Here is an 18,891-nt window from a genome sequence, read left to right as displayed (position 1 = left end):
ATTGTCATGGTGCTGTTAGCTAAGTTTTTAACATGGCAGCACTGCAATAACCTTTTGTGTCCATCCGTTATACATTAGACTGTGGATCCAGATGTAAATCGAGTAACAGAAGGCAAATAGACACTTTAATTTATATAAGAAAATTATGATCTAGAATCTGTATGTGCTAGTTGTGTCTGGCTGTCACTGTAAACTAAAAGATAGCTGGGGTGCATATGTGGGACTACTACAAATTCCATCCTATCTCAGGCATCATAAACAGAAGACATTAGGAAATAAGTGTTTAGATTTGCTGATACCACAGAAGATGAGAACTCAGAGAGGGAAAAAAAGAGGAAACCAAATAATAGAGAAAATAAAGAGAAGACAATAATGCAGAAGAAGAGAAGAGAAGAGAAGAGAAGAGAAGAGAAGAGAAGAGAAGAGAAGAGAAGAGAAGAGAAGAGAAGAGAAGAGAAGAGAAGAGAAGAGAAGAGAAGAGAAGAGAAGAGAAGAGAAGAGAAGAGAGAAGTCTAGTAATGGCCATCCCGTCCTAACATCCCCAAGGTTAAATGAGAACAGGAGAGAATGAATTGGCTCTAAAGGCTCATTCTGCCAAAACTAAATGAAGCAATAACATCAGAGAGCTATAGAACCCCATTAACACTTAACCTGAGAGAGAGAGGAAGCAGAGGGGTGGGGATACAGAGGAGGAATTGAGGGAATGGGGCATACAAAGACAGAAAGAGAACAGAGGGTGAGTTGCTGAAACCCTGTATCTTTACATTCAGAATACACAAAAGAGACAGTCAGATGTGTGAGAATGGGTGCAATGGAGGGAGAGATATGAGTTAAACAGTCAAAAACAGATTTTCCCCCTCTAGTGCCCGCCTCCCTCGCTGTATTCTCTCTTTCTCCATAGTAATTTGGTGGTTTCAGCCTGAGCTCTTTAATGAAGAATCTGGGTAATTCTGAGGACAGAGCCTCTGGGAGTGAAACAGGAGGAGGAGGGGTGGGCAGTGTGAAAAAGAGAGAAAAGGAAGATCAGAAAGGGAGAAGTAGTGAAGGGAGTACAGGATGAAAAAGGGATAGATGTGTACAAGTAATAAAAAAAAGAGATGTTCTGCTAGGACCAGCTGGGACTGTTCCCTTACTCTGAATGTGATAGGCTGCTTTCATCCTCTTCCCCTCATCAGCCTCAGATTCTCTCTCTTTTTTCCCCCCAGAGTTCAGGGTTATCTTGCTGCCTTCCCTCCTGCGGAGATCAGCGGCCCACTCCCCTGTCCTCTAAGCCGTCCCTCATTCCCTCATCAGCCTCCTAATTGAGAACAGCTTTTTGCTGCCAGTGCGCCACATCAACACTCCCATTCTGCACTTGGCATTTTTGCCTGTTACCTGTTGTTTACCTGCCAATTCCCCACTGTGTGTTTGCTGCTGCCACCTGACCAACAGAGGCCTGCTTTTGAACTAGTAAATTACCTTTTACTCCAAGAGATGCATCTGTGGATCTGCAATTTCCTATTGTCTCGAAACATTTGTAGTATGGCGGAATGTGAATTCCTAAACCAACATGAACACTGAAACACGGAAATGTGTTCAACACTAACTGTGAGCACAGCCTTAACCGGAGAGAGTGACTATAGCAATTGCAGATCAATATCCTGTGTACTGAATTGTAGTATTTTTTTCAGCTTTTAAAATGGTTCATTACAAAGTTTGTCAACAATGTGATACATTACATAATATTAAAGTAATTTATAAGATTCATTTTAATAGTATGAAATCTATAATCTTTTAAACCCTATTTTCATTAAATAAATATGAAATGTATAATATTGACTTTTCTAAGAGAACGGATACTCTTGGAATAACTCAAAACTTTCTCAATACTTGCTCCTTTAAATCAGAATTCATCTCGCTAAGTAGTATTTCTAAAGATTTCCGGATGCCTTTAAACTGATTGATGCTACTGGATTAGCCAACTTTGAATTCTTTAAATTCTAAAATCCACTTGAAAGTAGTGACAGTAAAAAGCAATGACAGTTATCTGATGGCTGTAAGAAAAGCCTGACAGTGCCAAAGATACTAATCCACAAGCAATATGCAGCTTCTTCTTGATATTGGTAATGTGAATGCGGATCTTTACAGGTGCTACAACTCACCAAAACAGATTAAAAATAAATGAAGGTGGGAGTTGATTTGTAGTCAGACAAGGATTTGTCATGTCCATCCTGTTCTATTGCTTTGTACCTTTATCTGGCTTAGTGTATTAGTAAGTCTCCATCCTTTTATTATGCACAGATTCTGTGTCTAAGTGATGAATCTGGCTGCAGTCTTGGGTTCACGGTCCAGAATTCCAAAATCACATAGGTAGTGGCAGTCTGCAGTGTCAAAAATTCATTTAATGTCAACATTAGACATGGTTTATCACTACATTGCATAATACATGGACTGCATTTCTACAAAAGGAAATGTTTCCCAGTCGTTCCCATTGTTACCAGGATGAAGCCATGCTGTAGCATACACTTTGGAGCTGTCCAGCTTTGTTTGTCTCCTAAAAGTTATGTTTCTATGCAACTCAACTGCATTCTCAAGTTCATTTCTGCAGGATTACGTTTGTTGGAGACGCATCACTGGCATGTTTCCAATCAACATATATTTGTGATTATTTCATTGGTTCTACTGTGGCTCCTTTTTCAGCAAACTAATCATATATTCAATTCAATTCAATTCAATTCAATTTTATTTATATAGCGCCAACTACAAGTCAGATTGTCTCAAGACACTTTACAGAACCCATATGCCTGGGAGCGGGACTCATCACCATGGTAACCCAAAAAATGGAGGCGAAGCTGCAAACATGTTGTGAAAGGGTTACGTTTTAACCTAAACTGTGCTATTTTCCTTAACCAAAGCACATAGTTTTGGTGCCTAAGCTTAACCAAGCTTCTAATAAGTAGTTCTTGTTGGGAAACCATCAACCAACGTGGAAAAACAGTGAGTGAAAACGAAACTTAAGTGGAAGAATAGCGACCCCAAATGGGATGCAGGTCTCATCCCTGACCTGTGCCTCCTTTCTTCTTATACAGACTGTATAACTTTTTAAAACTGGAAGTTAGTCTTACCTTTTGGTGAGACTGTTTCAAAATGAGAATGCAGTTTAACTTTAATTTTTTTAAGAGACAGCTGATTTGAGATGTTTTCTAGTATTTGTCTTTTAATCCAAACAAATTTTTGTATTCATTGAGCAGAAAGCTGGCAGGGATGGTGTGGTTTATGTGGTACATGTCTTAGACCCTTAGACAACCTGTGAGCATTAATTCTACATGGATGTCCATCCTCTTCATGTCAGGTACTCCACAAATCTACAGACCTGTGAAGACCTCTGGATTGATGATATGTCATACAAGACATGTGCAACATGTAGTGCAGTGTAGTAAATGACGTGTCTCTGATTCAGTATGGTGCTTGACATATTGTATATATGATACAGTGTGGTAAAAAAAACATACATATGCGTTGGTATGGTGCAAGACATATGTTACAAAGTGTCGTGCGTGACATGTCCAAGATATAGTATGGAGCATTACAGTGTATGATGAGGTAGTGTCTGTAAAGCCGTTAAAGATAAAGGGCGATAAAATGTCTTGATGTAGCATCGACTCATCTGGTCTTCATTTTAGGTCAATGTGTTTGCAATATCCATAATCATCCATAATACCTACACATTAATTTTCAGACTTCTTACACATATCATGCATGTACACAAACACACACCCTGAACGGTGCAGAAAGGCATTAGTACCATAGCCTTCAACAGTCACATTAACAATGTAGCCTTCAACAGAGAATGTATTGCCCTAGGCCATAAACCAGAGGCCTTGGGCAGTGACAGAGAGCATTGTGTGAGGCAGTATAGGGGAGAGAGAGAAACAAAGGTTCTGAGCAAGAGCAAAGTGACAAAGTGTGTACATGAGTGCGTCTCAAAAAACATACAGTGTGTATTTGAGCGCACATTTATGGAAAAGTGTGTCAGTGTATGCGTGCATGTGATATGTATGTGCGTCCCTATGGTGCTGACGCAGGTGTTGCCATTGACGACAGAGCGGTCACCACAGAGACCCAGAGTCGAATGAGGCTGTGTCTCTGAATACCAATCAGATTTCTCCTGGGACATAAAGCGACCAATGGCAGATACCCATCTAACCTCCAACCCATTGTCTTCCCCTTTGCAGGATTAACCAATCACACAGAATTAGATACCGATATGCTTTGACTAGCATATCATTTACAACATCTCCTACATAAATTATTATCCAGCCATTTCAATTATGTAAAAATTCTGCTAAACTAACTTTGTAAATGTATGAAACCGCTGTGTGTAAATTAAAATTACATATAATGCATGAAATTCAAAGCAAAGCCTTCGAGCTACTTCTGGAAGACAACTTGAGCAGTGCTGCTACACTCACACATGGCATACTCTACTCACTGCAACATACTGCATATCCAACACACCTTCTGCAGAATTTAAGCTGATGCCCACTCCCTGTTCTTGTGCTGTCAGTGCTGCTGTTGCTTATTTAACATTTCATGAGCCCCACTTCCACCCAACCGATAACCTGTTGACTGGAAGTTTTGTCCCCTTTTGTTCAGAGTTATTGTCTTTATCCTCAACTATTTTCTGTATTTAACTTGGGTACACTGGAAGTAATAAAACCACAGACTACATACAAAGCACTGCTATTTCCAAATGCAGATTCACATAATAATAATGCATTCAAAGTGTGTTGGCTGACTTAAATTGCTTCATAATGAAGTGCATAAAACTATATAATTAACTGAAAAGTAATAGCACAGTTCAGTTAAATAGTATTTTGCGTATGACTTCATAAGCAATATATGTACAATATGAGTATATAATCACAGACATGCACTCTCTGAGACGTAGAAACTTAAAGCAAAGTGTGAAAGAAGAGCGATAACACAGATGTTTTGAAGTTCCACCAGTGAGTTTATCAATGATGTGAACTACTTTAAAATATTTTACAACTCAAGTAAAAAAAAAAAAGTTCACTTACTTTCAAAATGATTGATGTCTGTATGTGTTAACTGGCAACTATCTGAGATTTGAAAGTTTGTTTGACAGACAGAGACAAAGAAAAGGAGATTTACCTTATTGGGATTTGACGCAGTAATTATCCACACACACTGTGCGTTGCTCTCATATTGAATTGGAAAGTTAGGAGACGTAAAAGTTCCTGATGGCCCCTGAAGATTACTGCCGCAAGTCTTCACTGTGAATAGAAAAAACATAATGTCATTGTTATTACAAGCAACTGTAGAATTAGTGGTGGTATTAGCAACGGCAATCGTACACTGTTGAGTCGCCGCACTACAACAGAGTGACAATTACCTTTATAATTAAACCATTTAGGTGATGCTTAGCCGGGGATTCTCTAAATAAATCCTACAGTGAATGTATAGCATTTGTGGGTCACAGTAGAAGTTCAGTCAAGAACAATTAAAAGTGAGACTAATGTATAGCTGCTCAGAGCTGCAAAAGAAGAGGAGAGGAGAGGAGAGGAGAGGAGAGGAGAGGAGAGGAGAGGAGAGGAGAGGAGAGGAGAGGAGAGGAGAGGAGAGGAGAGGAGAGGAGAGAAGAGGAGAGGAGAGGAGAGGAGAGGAGAGGAGAGGAGAGGAGAGGAGAGGAGAGGAGAGGAGAGAAGAGAAGAGAAGAGAAGATTCAAGTGCAGACAAGAACAGAAAGAGGAACAGAAGGTCACATAGATGTTATTGATACTGTCAGCAACATCTCCCTGGATAACAGTACTTAATTGGAAGCTATTGGGTGTGAAATACCACAGGATTAGCTAGAGTTGTGGTATTGACTGATAGAGACATTCACCAGCAATTTACTCCCAACATCTATTGGAAGTCAACAACTCCCAACAACTACCGGTGTAATAATTACATTCCATCTAAAAGAAGTGCGACTTTGGACAATTCGTATCCTACATTAGCTATCACTTAATGATGTAAAAGAGAAATTAAGCTTTATTTGGTTGACAGGTGTTGTCAAAGTGTAAAGTTACGCCCTTAAGGTAGATGCTCTCTATGCAGAACGCTACAAATCTATTACAGTAATCAACACTTGTGCTGGAAAATCATACAAACTTGCAAACACTAATGTCGAAACTACTCTCAGTGGGGTGTTGAAAATGACACATGCTATGTGTTCGATAAACCAACTAAGCCTTTATTAGGCTCTGTATTGTGACTGGGTGTGATAGAGAACCTGCTTGTCTGTCCTTGGGTCGTCCTGTTAGAGTTGGGAGGTAATTTTCTGGTTGGTTTGAAGCAGCGTTTGTTCCTTAATTAGTTTGTTCAGTGGCAGGCCGCAAGAATATGTACAGTTAGCAGGCGAACACACACAAACACGCACGGAAAACAAAAAGAGCGTAAGCACGACTGCTCACATGGTCTTGTTTTAAAAACAGGTAAGAAACGTACATCCTGCACTGTTAAGGAGCCAGTGCACCAAAATAATAAACTTAATAGTCACACAGGCCCTTCAAGCACTCACAGATATTGCAAATGTATACTTTTAAGCACTCCCACGCACATAAACAAACTCCTAGCGGCTACTGTGGTCTGAATGAAGGGTAGGGACGAATAAAAGAATCATGCCACATTGTGTTTGTGTGTCTTTCTTTGTGTGTGTAATGGAGTGTATCCGTGAGGTGCTGTAAGAGAGTGTCAGAACAAGTACAAGACCCCTCCGAGACAACCGCATATCGCTTTTGTCTGTCTCTCTGTCTTCTGGATCTCTGCCTGAGTTCCTCCCTCACTATACCCAGTTGATTCTCTAACTCTTAAAACATCTCCAGTTGACCTTCTCTTGTGTTCATCTCGCTGCATTTTACACACCAGCAGATATGTAGAGATAAAGAGTGTGTGCGCACGCTTATTTGGCACGTGAGAAATGATTTATCTGCATGCCTCCGAGTGTATGTGTGTCTTTGTAAGCGTGCGTACGCATTGACAGCTCAATCAGCGTGTCCTGAACGAATGGCCGGCCCGTCACTGTGCCAGCAGCGGAATGGGCACGATGTTGCTATAGCAATAGTGCGGAGAGAGTTATCACCGGAATTACCAGAGGAGCTAACATCCCATAATTTATATTAAACTCCATCCGTCTCTGGGCCCGCATCTGTCTGTCTCGCTCTGTCTTTCTCTCTGCACCTTTTATTCGGGCGTCGTGGTCCCTCTACGAGCCATTGTCTGTAGTTCATGATTTACTTTACACTCCATCATTTGCTCTCGGTGTCTGTTCATCGCCTTTTGTCCCCATCTTTCTTCCTGTCTCTTTTTGTGTCTTTTGTGGATTTTACTTTCAGGAGATGTACTGTAAGAGTATTCCCTTCTTGTGCTACTTCATGCCTCCACTTCACTACTTTTTCAGAATAAGCTATTGTACTTTTCACTTCATTAAATTTATCTTAAAGCTAAAGTTGCTTTTCTGCTAATTATTGTACAAGTAAATCACATAGTCATATAATCAGTATAGTTGGTTGTATGTGTTGCTGTTAGTTTCTAAAATAAAATTGTAAAAATATGAACGCTTTAGAAATAGTAATCCAATCATATACATACTCCGTACAGTGAATAGCAAACAGCAAACTTGTCAACCTTCCAACATTATCTTTCATTTGGAGGGAATCTACTTGTCTTGTTTCTGACAGAAATATCTTTAGCTGCTAAATTCTTTACCATGTTCTCAAGCTTGTTGCTAATTCTGTCATTGATGAAACTTGCTATGAAGCCCCATAAAACCGAGTGGAGCTGAAGATTCACCTGAAAGCTAAAGATTCCTTAAGATCCTCTATAAGTTCATTGGTACAGGAGACTCCTTCCACATTTACTTTCTACTTGGTGGCAGAAGGACAAGCTGAACACACAACATGAAGTTGTTAACATTTTAAAAAGCTGTTATGCTGAACATTTCCGCAAATATTTGTCTACATATCTAACAGACATTAAGCTGTTACAGTGCATTAGGAGTTGTGTATTTGATTGATTGAAGAGCCTCTACTAACTCTCGAGAGAAACACTGGACACTTTTGCTGCTATATGCTTCTCTATATTCAAAATGTAACCCCTCACATGCTTGGGGTTTTCCTTTTATTGGTGGACAAATGACGCACATTTTGACGGTCAAACCCTTCCTGCAGAAAACATCTGCATGTTACGGTGGAAAACAGGGTTGATGGGAGCTGAGTTTGCTGGCCATAAAACAATCAGGTATAAGAAGATAAAAAGTCCTGTCAAAGTCAAAGTGTGAATCTGCATGCTGCTCTTTGGGATTGACACTAACAGTGACACTTTTCTACAATATGCAAAGTCATTTTGCTCATTGTTAATGGCAAATGCACAGTGTGCAGCTTTAAGTAGGGGTTTCACTTGTACTTGTAATGGAGTTTTTCCACTATATATATATATATATTAAAAATCATAAAAATCTGACTGCCTCTGTGCTTGTCATTCTTTGTAACTTTGCCTGGGTCTCTCTCTCATCATTATTTATACTGGCACACAGTATAGAGGAGCTAAAGCCAAAAAGGCCACACTATCACTGCGGAATGAATTTCAGATCAAATTAAAATTTTTGATGAGGTCTATCTGGTACTCAAAGCATATTGTTTAAATAAAGAGTGAGATTAAGTGAACGCTTTGGGCACAAACTGCAGGGAGTGTGTGAGTGTGTGTGCAACAACATATACTCTTTTGTGTTTGTATATTCAGATCAAATGGATTCCCCCAGGACTCTCCCTCCTCTCTGTCTCTCTCCTTCTCACTCTGTCATACTCACACAAACACGCATATCCACATAAACCGTTGGGATGCAGACCAAGATTAAATGATGTTTCAGGCAAGGATCACATTGCCAAAGCCTCCACTGTGGCTCCAATGCCCTTGCTTGCATTCCTCCAAAGTTTTGTTTTATGGCTTCAGAGCATAACTGACGCGCCCCATAAGCTCTGGGAACACTGCTGTGAGAATGTTTTTGAATTTTAATACTGTTCAGCTTCACAATATTTTGACTCATAAGTGTTTCCTTCGGTTTGATCCGCCTTACACTCAAGGTCTATAACTCTGCTGCTGCTTTCTCAGCAGGATGGCCTTTGTGCTTAGTGAATCGTCCCCCCTGTGGAGGCTCAGCTTCAATCATCCATACGGTAATACCTGCTGAAGCATACCAAGGACACTTAACCCTTACCAGTTTCAGATTATCTGCTTGACCTTGCATCCCCAACCAGACAGCACTGAGAGGACCGGAGGAGAAGGTAAATCAGATAGAAAATACAATCGAATCACACGGATGGGTTTTCAAAAGTACACAATTCATGGGCAGGTTTGGGGATGGCATGATACTTGATCAGCAAGTCCACTTGGTTTAAATATCATCTTTGGTCCCAGTGCTGGTTTGTAAGCTGCTGAACTTTGCAAAGTTATCCAAGCTTAATCATTATTTTATGCATTTACCATCAAATTACTATTGGTTTGGCTTAAAAACGGTATACACTCTGTATCAAGTAAACTATTCCTAATGATATTCAGATTTTTGAGGTTAAAAAAACTCAGGAATCCGTCACTGGTGTGCCTTCGTGACACTGCATATTATCTATCATTCTATGAGAAAATGCCACCAAGCTATGACAAAAGTGAACTTCCTTAAGATGATGATCTCTTCATCAAAGGAACTTCATGAATACAGTGAGTAAATTTTTGAAGGAACCTCCTCAATAAAGGAAATTTCCTGCTAAACTAACATTGACAAGGATTATCTGTAACCAGCTATACATGTATGTTAAAACAAAAATCCTCAAATCCTAATTTTGATGGAAAGAGTTGAGGGATATCTTCTATATTCTTGTTAATGACAAGGAAACATATATTACTTGCAAGATTACTGAGTTATTCTTAATGACCCTTCTCTGGAGAGTCTTTGTTTTTATGAAAGCAACAAGTCTAGCAAAGTTGAAAACAAATTTGATTTAACAAAACCTACAGTATACAAGTTAATTTCCAACTTTTAACAAAGTTAAAACTTAGACTGACTTAGATCACAGTCAGATTAGAGATCAGAAGATCCTGCAGGACGGTCAGACTGATTCTTCCACCGGGCTGCCTACAGGAGCAGATAGATTGACCAATGGACACGGAGAATGATTGATGACATCATTAAGCTGGCACACAGCATTCCAATGGCCCTCGTTCTGGTTAGAGCTTTAATGGCTACACACACACACACACACACACACACACACACACACACACACACACACACACACACACAACGTACAGACACACACACACACACACACACACACACACACACACACACACACACACACACACACACACACACACACACACACACACACACACACACACACAACGTACAGACACAGATAGTCACTCGGTGTGGCTGTCCTAACAGCGCCAACACACCTCTCTCCTCTTTCTTTCTGTCTGTTCTATGAAGCCAGCATATGTGCATGTGTGTGCCGGTGCTTGTGTGTAACCGGCTGACATATAGCACCCTTCGTTGAGTCAGTATATTGAGGCAGATCAACTGAACTCCCCTGGAGTTCACACACACACAGACAGAGAGAAAGAGTTGGCTCAGTGGCCTTGCCATCTGTCCATTAATCAAGGTGCCACATGGACTCTCTTTCTCTCTCTCTCTTTCTCTCTCTCTCTCTCTGTCTCTCTCATAAAGTGTTATAGGAGTGGAGACAGAGAGCCATTGCAGTTTGACGGCTGTTTTTGTAGTTTATTTGTTTTTGTATTTCTTCTATTGTATCTAATAAAGCAATTACCACTCTGTCCTCATCTCTGTAGCGTTCATCTGGGTTTTTTTTTTTTTTTTTAACAATATCAAGGGAAATCTAAAACATATATTCACTTTATTCTCTCCATAATGTTCCAAAATGCACATTAAGCTGTATTTAAGTGTTTTGGCAGAAGTGGCCCTTTATTAAGTCAGCTGGCTTGATACTTCCTGACAGATTGCCTCTTTCTCAATGCTATTCATGAGTTTCAACTTTAGCTATTGGCTGGGTGAATGTAAAGGTCAAACTGGAGCTATGTTCAGCTAGACACAGCCTTATACTCATTACATTGTTGTTGAACATGATGAAACAAAGCAGGCTAAATAAGGACATCGTGCTTCAGAGAACACATGTTCTCACTGAAAATCAAATGTGCATTTACTTGCTTACTTGTTGAACCTGCTGCACTCCTTGTTGTTTTCATGCATCCACAAAATCAGCGTAGGTGCAAACACAAGCACAAGGCCATTTTCATAGGGATCAAGTGCAGATTTTTGCCCTTACGTCCGTTTCATAATTGAACACGCTGGTGCCAAGGTGGATGGAGCGGTGCACATCAAGCTGTGTTTATGCAGATGCAGCACAATATTTTGTTGGCCTACACATTTTGGAATAAAATTCCACAGGCATTTCCAGCACCTCAGACACCTCTTCAAACATTGTTGGCAACTGAATAAATCACATTTTTTGGTGAAAATAGGAACTCAAACATCTATATTTTTAACTGGAGTAGTTGGACACACAGGATTCATGTTTACACACTTGTAAAAGTATAACCTTTAGTAAACATAAGGACAATTGTATGACTGTGATAACCGACATTATATGGTGCTATAAGTTCCTATAGTTGTTGTCTAAAAACTTTTTTTGGCATCATTATGAATGATCAGGAATTTCAGTGGAAAATTAACTCAATATTAACTGCTTTAGCCCGTAGCTCCTTTTCCCAACAATTGCAAAAATAAAGTGATCACATGTGTAATTGCATTCAGTATAATACATTAAAATGTGTGAGCCACCAAGGAAATCCCTACATTTCTTGATTGCAAATCTGTATCTCCATCTGCATGGTTGCTGACAGTTAAAAAACGCAAGTCTGGCAAAGGTAGAAAATCAAGCCTATTCAATAACAATAAGAGGAACAGACCTCTCCTAGACAGTAAGGTTTTTTCTACTCCTAGACTACTAGCTTTAGAAGCACCTTGCTCTTTTGCCTTCAAGGCATTTTTATTTCCAGAATTTCAATATTAGATTTTTGTCCCTAGGGGGGAAACAGATTTTTGTGAATAGGTTAAAAATAGAAGAGCAGTCTCTATATTCACTTCTAAGCCACTGCCACCAAAACACCATATTTTGTGGCTTTGGATGTATATCTGAAATGTTTACACTTGCACAGCATTGTGATTTTTCTTTCTTTGTGTTTTCGCTGTAGAGTGATCTTGGCATACAGCTCAAAGAAAGCCTCAGCATTGTTGTCAAAAAGATATGATTCTGGTGTTACATGTATCTTGTCCTTCAAGCAACCTCAGTGTGGTAGTCTGGGATTTATGGGATTTTTGGAGATGGACGCTGTTCTGTTTTACCAAAGTAGGACAGAGATACGCTGCATAACAATTACACACAGGAGTACAGGCAGAAAAGTTGCCAAAACTAGCACAGTACTGGATCCTTTAGCAGCATTCAGGGCCCGTGATGGTTGCCTTTAATCAGAAATTACATAAATTGCAGCTTGCATTAGGGGACCATGCTGAATTAAAAGTGCCCTCTATATCAACTAGCACAGAATCACTAGTTACTTAGCAACAACAATGAAGCAGGATGGTGCGCTTTGTTGTGGCTGTTGTTGCTCACAGTTGTTCAGACTGGGAATAAGGGTGACTTGTGTTTTAAATTCAGCGCAGCTTTAACAATGCACACCTGCTACTGAGAAGTTACAGTAGCTCTGGGAAAATGTCTCACTCTGCCCACATACTTTCCCTGCAAAGATCCCAGCTGACTGATGGCTCTATTTCCCAGTGATAGAGGTCATTCTTCTTAAGCACTCACTGCTCCAGGGGACAACATCAGTGACTTTTAATGTCATAGGCAGCCTTCCTTCGGGGAGGCTGAGCCCATCATCCCACGCAGGTAAATGTAAGACTTGATTGGCTTAATGTCACTGGCTGTATTTAATTGCTCATTATGAAGTATTTAGTGATGATGAATCTCTAACAGCTATTAACAATTATAAAAGAGCCAATCAAAAGGTGTCAGCCCTGTAATATCTCTGATAATGAGTTGGATATTACGGTTGACTGGCAGGAACCAACCACAGCCCCAGTGAGGCGGTCATGTCCTGACTGCATTGGCTCGGCTGTGTCCCGCCTGCTTACAGGGCTCTGTGCTGTCATGGTAACGCAAAGCTTACTGAAGGTCAGTCCCCCTGTGTGTCTGGTTCATAAGTGAAACCCAGGGTAGCGGTGGAGGCTAGCGGTTCGACTGTGTCCTTTAAACAGAGGTCAAGAGAGCAGGATCCACAGCTGGCTAGCATCTGCCCCGCTCAGGTGTCTACGAGGAAGACAGTGAATCCCTCGAGTGCTACTTGCCCTCACTCAGTCCACAGTTGAGCTGCTGTTCATATGCAAACGCTTGGTGATGGATTCAGTAACTTTTACTTCCACAGAGACTACAATTTAAGCAGAAAGTGACACTTTTTTGCCTCTTTTCTCTGTTTCTTCTACTTTCTCTGCCCTCGCTTTTCTTATTTCTTTCTTATTTTTGCTTCTACATCTCAGTCATCATCAGTTAGATGTTAAAGAACTCCACTTTCATTCTTTCCAGCTCTCCCACGCACACACACACACAAACACAGAACCATGCCCGCCGACTATTGGTTTTTATGTTAAAGTATGTGTCTCCAGCCACAGTCTGAAGCCTAGTGAAGGAAGACATGACAAACGACTTTGGCATTTAACATGACAGACGCCCTCTCCCTCTGTCTCCACTGCTACTGCGTGTGCATGTGTGTGTGTGTGTGTGTGCATGATGTAAGTCTGAGACTACAACAGTGGCAGGTGTGAAAACCACAGCCAGTAAGAAAAACTGGAGAATAAATGTCAGAGATGTGTAACTTATCACACATGTCCCCAGGTAAATAAGACTTAAATAGATTAAATATCATGCAACACCCATTGCAAATTGTTATTCGATTTGAATGCTATATTGAGCAATAATCAACAATCAAACCTAGTGCTTGTTTACTGTAGTGTTTATTTACCGTGTTTACGTAATTTTAGGTGCTGAACAATCGCTATCATAGCTCCCCCGATGAAAGCATAAAACTGTAGCATGTTAGTGAGGCGCTAAACTGCAAACATTGGATTACGGAGTGTTTTGTTTCACAATTTTATAGCCAGTGGTTTGAAACAGAATTGGGATTTTTTCCACTATAAACTCAGCCCTGTTCAAGAGGCAAAGGCAACCCACTGGCAACATTTTAGGATAAAGTACACTGGTGGTGGTGCTTGTGTGTTTTCCTGCCTTCATGTCTGGAACGATGGCCTCTTTTTCTACCTGTAATTCGTTACCGTGGTGTCATTTACTGCACGTGTGGATATATGTTGAGATGTATGTCTTACCTTTGCAGACTGGTCTGTGGTCACTCCAGGCAGCAAAAACTTCTGCCACTCTCTGGCAGCTGATGGTTTTACTGCCCTGCAGCACATAATCTTCTCCACAGCTGAACTGCACCACACTGCCAATGCTACACACACACACACACACACACACACACACACACACACACACACACACACACACACACACACACACACACACACACACACACAATTATAGTCAGGCATATAGAAGAACAGGAATAAAAGGCTTGATACATGAAAACACAGATTTATATACATGTCTGTGAGTGCATGTTTGTAAGCTGAAATGGTACCTGAAGTCATTGCCGTGGCGTTTTCCATTCTCTGGCTCGCCGGGATCAGGGCAGGAGTTAGACGCCTGTCTCACACCACCTTCATTTACTACACAGAGAGACAGACAGGTGGAGAGCCAGGACAGATAGGTTACACTTAAAGGCTTGCAGTAAAGCAGTTTTGAGTCCACTGGTTCCATCGCAGTCGACGCCGGTGGACCCATTGCTGATTCTAGTTCTGAGTTAAATTTTCTGCCTGCTATGCATTTAAAAACTCATTTCTTTTCATGTTCACGAAAGCCAAAAATATCCAATTGTCATTATAAATAAGTACATTCTAATTAGAAATTTTCTATCAAATCGGCACCATGGAGCTGCTTCATTGCACGCCGGCTTTAATCTAAAACCATATTTGTCTGTCATTAACTTGACGGCATTCAGCACAGTTCTTCCACACCACCAGCACAGTGCTCCACTGTTCCTTTCGGTCCTGGAAATCTGCCTGCCTCATCACTTACAGAATTCACTTTGCAGGTGGCAGGAAACAGGTTCGACAGATCAGGAGATAGACAAACAGACGGGTTAGACGGTTAGGTAGGCAGACAGGGACAATACAGCACTCCAGACACCATCTTAATTCTCTCAGAGACACAAGAGCTAATCTTGACAGTAGCACTCCAAACGTCACAGAGGTAGAGCTGAGACAACGGACAGAACTGTACAAATACTGTCAGACTGCGACATCCTGACTAATGTGCTTCTGACAGGACGCATCTCTGCTCAGTCTCTAATTACGATACCAGTGCTTTAGTATGTGCATATGGCTTGTATTTCTTTTTTCTATTTCTTCCTTTCTTTACCTGTCTTTGTTTTACTGTTTTTTTTTTGTTTTTTTTTTTTTTAATTTTGCTTCATTTTTAATCTTTTTTTGTCACTCTGTCTCCCTTGCCTCCGATTCCAAGTAACTAAACCCACAACCTTTTTCCTTGGCTTTCCTTAAACGACACTACAGTAAGTAATTTTGATTTCTGTAAATCTCCACCTTTCAGAGTCTCTGCTTTCTTTAGAGCATTTAAAAGTTGTAGAATTTTTAAGAAACACAGCTGCTGGGTTAACTCCGAGCACCGTTTGTGCATCAGGGAAAGCCAAAGAATCACAGCTGTCAGGTGAAAGAATTTAAAAGACAAACAATTGCATTCCAACTAAAAAGCGCCTAAAACTTTTCCAATTTACATAAGCATTTTTTTTTTTCCGTAGCTCTTTTTCTAATGCTAAGGATTCATCATGTGCCATAAGACTGTTTCTAGCAGGTCAGGGCACAACAAAAGTATTAGTAGTAATACAATATCTTAATGAGCTGCACTCAATTGTTGACCTATTTTCACTCACATGACAGGATCTCTCGTATTCCATAATGAGATCAGGGTGAGGGTAAAGTTATTTGAATAATCCTTGAGTTTCCTGCATCCTTCTTTCATACCAATGGATGTAAATTAGGCCATTCTGAAGATTTTTAAGTGTTATTTTCAGCTGGTCATCGTTTCCTAATGTCTGATGTCAGTAGATTGTAACTAGAGGGAAGAAACTGTCCTGGTGTGCTTATTTATTTCAGACATACAGCAAACAAAACACCCCATGGCGTGTTTTGATGTCGAAATGCACGGACTGATATTCAAATTAGAATATATTGCGTACTTCGGTCTTGCACAGCAGTGTTCTTTTGATTACTTATCCATTAGTATGATTAAGCAACATGTGGAACAACCTCATTTTCTTTGTGTTATTTGGATGGTAAATATAATATCCTAATAACTACATATTTAATCAGTTTTAATTTTTTTCCCCCATTTATATTGCCTTTTGTGTCTGACAGTTACCTTCGCTGTTGTAATAAGTCTCTGTTTATCAAACTAAATATTTTTGTATTGAACAAAGTAAAGGAAAAAAAAGAAAAATGAGCAGAAAATAAAATTATCAGCTGGATTTGTAAGAAGTCCCTCAAAGTCAGCACAATAATAAATGTTTAAATTAACTCCGGAAGGCCTCTTGATTGTCACACTTAGTGATGAATCCAAGTTTGTACTTTTTGTTTTCTTTATAGAATGGCAAAAGATTTTCACTATTTTGCATTTAAAACTCAAAACAGTCCTTAATTGTGCTGTTTTGGTATTTATATATTTTTGAAAGTGATGTACTGACTCTAGTTGCAAGACAAACATTCAATTAGGTGTGAAAAACACAGGCCAAGTGATAATACTGCCCATTTCTGCTTTCACACGAACACCTTCCCACCCAGGCTGTCTGGGCTATCTGGCTAACATGCATGTACATGTTTAGTGCGTACCAACAAACCCAGCAGGTGGTTGGTGTGTGTGTGTTTGTGCGCATATTTGTTAGAGTAGCTAGTTTGTTGCTTTGTTGGAGCGGCTAATTTGACCATCTGGACTATTCACACTATAACAGAGGGATTGGTTACAGTATCAGTGCTGTGTGCACACACACACACACGGAAACAAACAAAGCCCACCAAAGTCAGCCCACGCTTACACACACACACACACACACACACATATACTTACATGCACATACACAAAACGACGTCTACAAGAAACATAGATGCATATGCAGGCAGGGACAGACACATAGACAGGCTTTGTGCTTCACTGAAGAGTTAAACCAGTCAGAAGAAGAGCAAATTAGCATCTGAACCAATCAGAGCCAGACTAATTAACACACAAATTCACATCTGTAGAAGCAAACCTCAAGCATGACTCTCCATCCTGTCAGGAAACCTGACAAATCTGCGATGCACCACACTTCTGTGCTGTGCCCAGCTCAGCTCACTCAGTATTTAAAAGATTCACACATAAATGTACAATCACACAAACATGAGCAAATAAGGAAAACAAGCAAATTAAGTAAAGATGTTGAAAAATGCATCATTACAAAGCATGCAGACCAATTGAAAACAAGCATCTTTGTGTTTTTACATGTACTGTATTAGTGTGGTGCCCTTGTATCAGCTGCATATGTGCATGTTTCTTACATGTGACCTTGTAGGTGTGCAAAAATGTGCATATGTATGAGTAAAAGCCTTTGGGCGGGCAAATGTGAGTGATGGATGTGTGCGCTGTTTAGTTTGTGATTAATCTAGCTAGAAAAAATTAAAATACATCAAATTTTCATTATTAGAAGCAGCATACAAGCCACTAACCTTAATAAGTGAGTATAATGTGCAAGGATTTGTGCTTGTATGTGAAAACAGATGGTAGATAAGAGAGCAGAAGAGCTGTAATAAAGATACAAAGTGTGAAAGAAAGTGAGAATTGGATCTAAAATAAATCTAAAATATGTGAGGCTAACGTGGTCACTGACAGCTTTAATAACTGAAACTACTGTGACAAAGTTCTCTTCTATTAAAAAATGGTCATGCTTTTTGTGCATGTTCTCCCATTGTCAGAGTGTTGAAAAGGGTAGAGTGAAACTGACTTATGCTCATGTGGCTATTTTTGCAATACAGCGCATCAAACGACATGAGAACCATTAGCACCCCTACACTGTCCCTTCAGTGTGCCGAATGTAAGAGTTAGTTTCCAAAGTGACTTATTCTTACAAGCTCACAAAGTTGGAAGTAAGTGGGGTAGTTCCAAAAGAACAGCAGCAAATTAAAAATAAAGTTTTCGTAAGAGTGCGCCGCTGTTACTGTGAATATACAGAGATTGGACAAAAATGATCCATAATGGCATTTCTAATTTGCCACTAACTGTGTGGGGTTACAGATCTCCATAATCCAATCCAGTGTGAATAAGCACATTAGATTCCACTGGGCTCCATAATAGAGGAACGATTTCATAAAGTCAGTAATTTTTTGATAACTTCAATGACCTGTTTGTCAGGGTGAGAAGAAGAAGAAGAAGAAGAAGAAGAAGAAGAGGCAGATGAGGAAGGAAGAAGAAGAGGCACGAGTGGGCGGTAAACAATATTACAACAGCTGATTCACATTCCTTGAGTAAGCCTAAAGCAAGCCAAAACAAACCATGATTAAGCTTATCAGAACAAGCCATGATTAAATATATCAAAGCAAGCAATGAAGGAGCAAGACAC

The 18,891-nt window shown here is 40.0% G+C and overlaps 1 protein-coding gene across 2 annotated transcripts in view; it reads right to left on the bottom strand.

Moving 5' to 3' along the window:
- The window catches only part of csmd3b (CUB and Sushi multiple domains 3b), a 349,486-nt gene that overhangs the window by 109,687 nt on the left and 220,908 nt on the right, over positions 1-18,891 (bottom strand). For both annotated transcript variants that reach the window (XM_055017938.1, XM_055017939.1), the window contains exons 10-12: positions 14,809-14,896; positions 14,495-14,619; positions 5,155-5,276 (exon numbers count right to left, since the gene is read on the bottom strand). In XM_055017938.1, the coding sequence (XP_054873913.1) occupies positions 5,155-5,276; positions 14,495-14,619; positions 14,809-14,896 (335 nt within the window). The remainder of the gene's footprint in view (positions 1-5,154; positions 5,277-14,494; positions 14,620-14,808; positions 14,897-18,891) is intronic.

This window comes from Amphiprion ocellaris, chromosome 15 (genome assembly GCF_022539595.1).
Source record: "Amphiprion ocellaris isolate individual 3 ecotype Okinawa chromosome 15, ASM2253959v1, whole genome shotgun sequence".
In the NCBI taxonomy this organism is placed as follows: Eukaryota; Metazoa; Chordata; class Actinopteri; family Pomacentridae; genus Amphiprion; species Amphiprion ocellaris.
The sequence above is the reverse complement of the archived record's forward strand: the minus strand, read 5'-3'. Positions and strand labels throughout refer to the sequence as shown.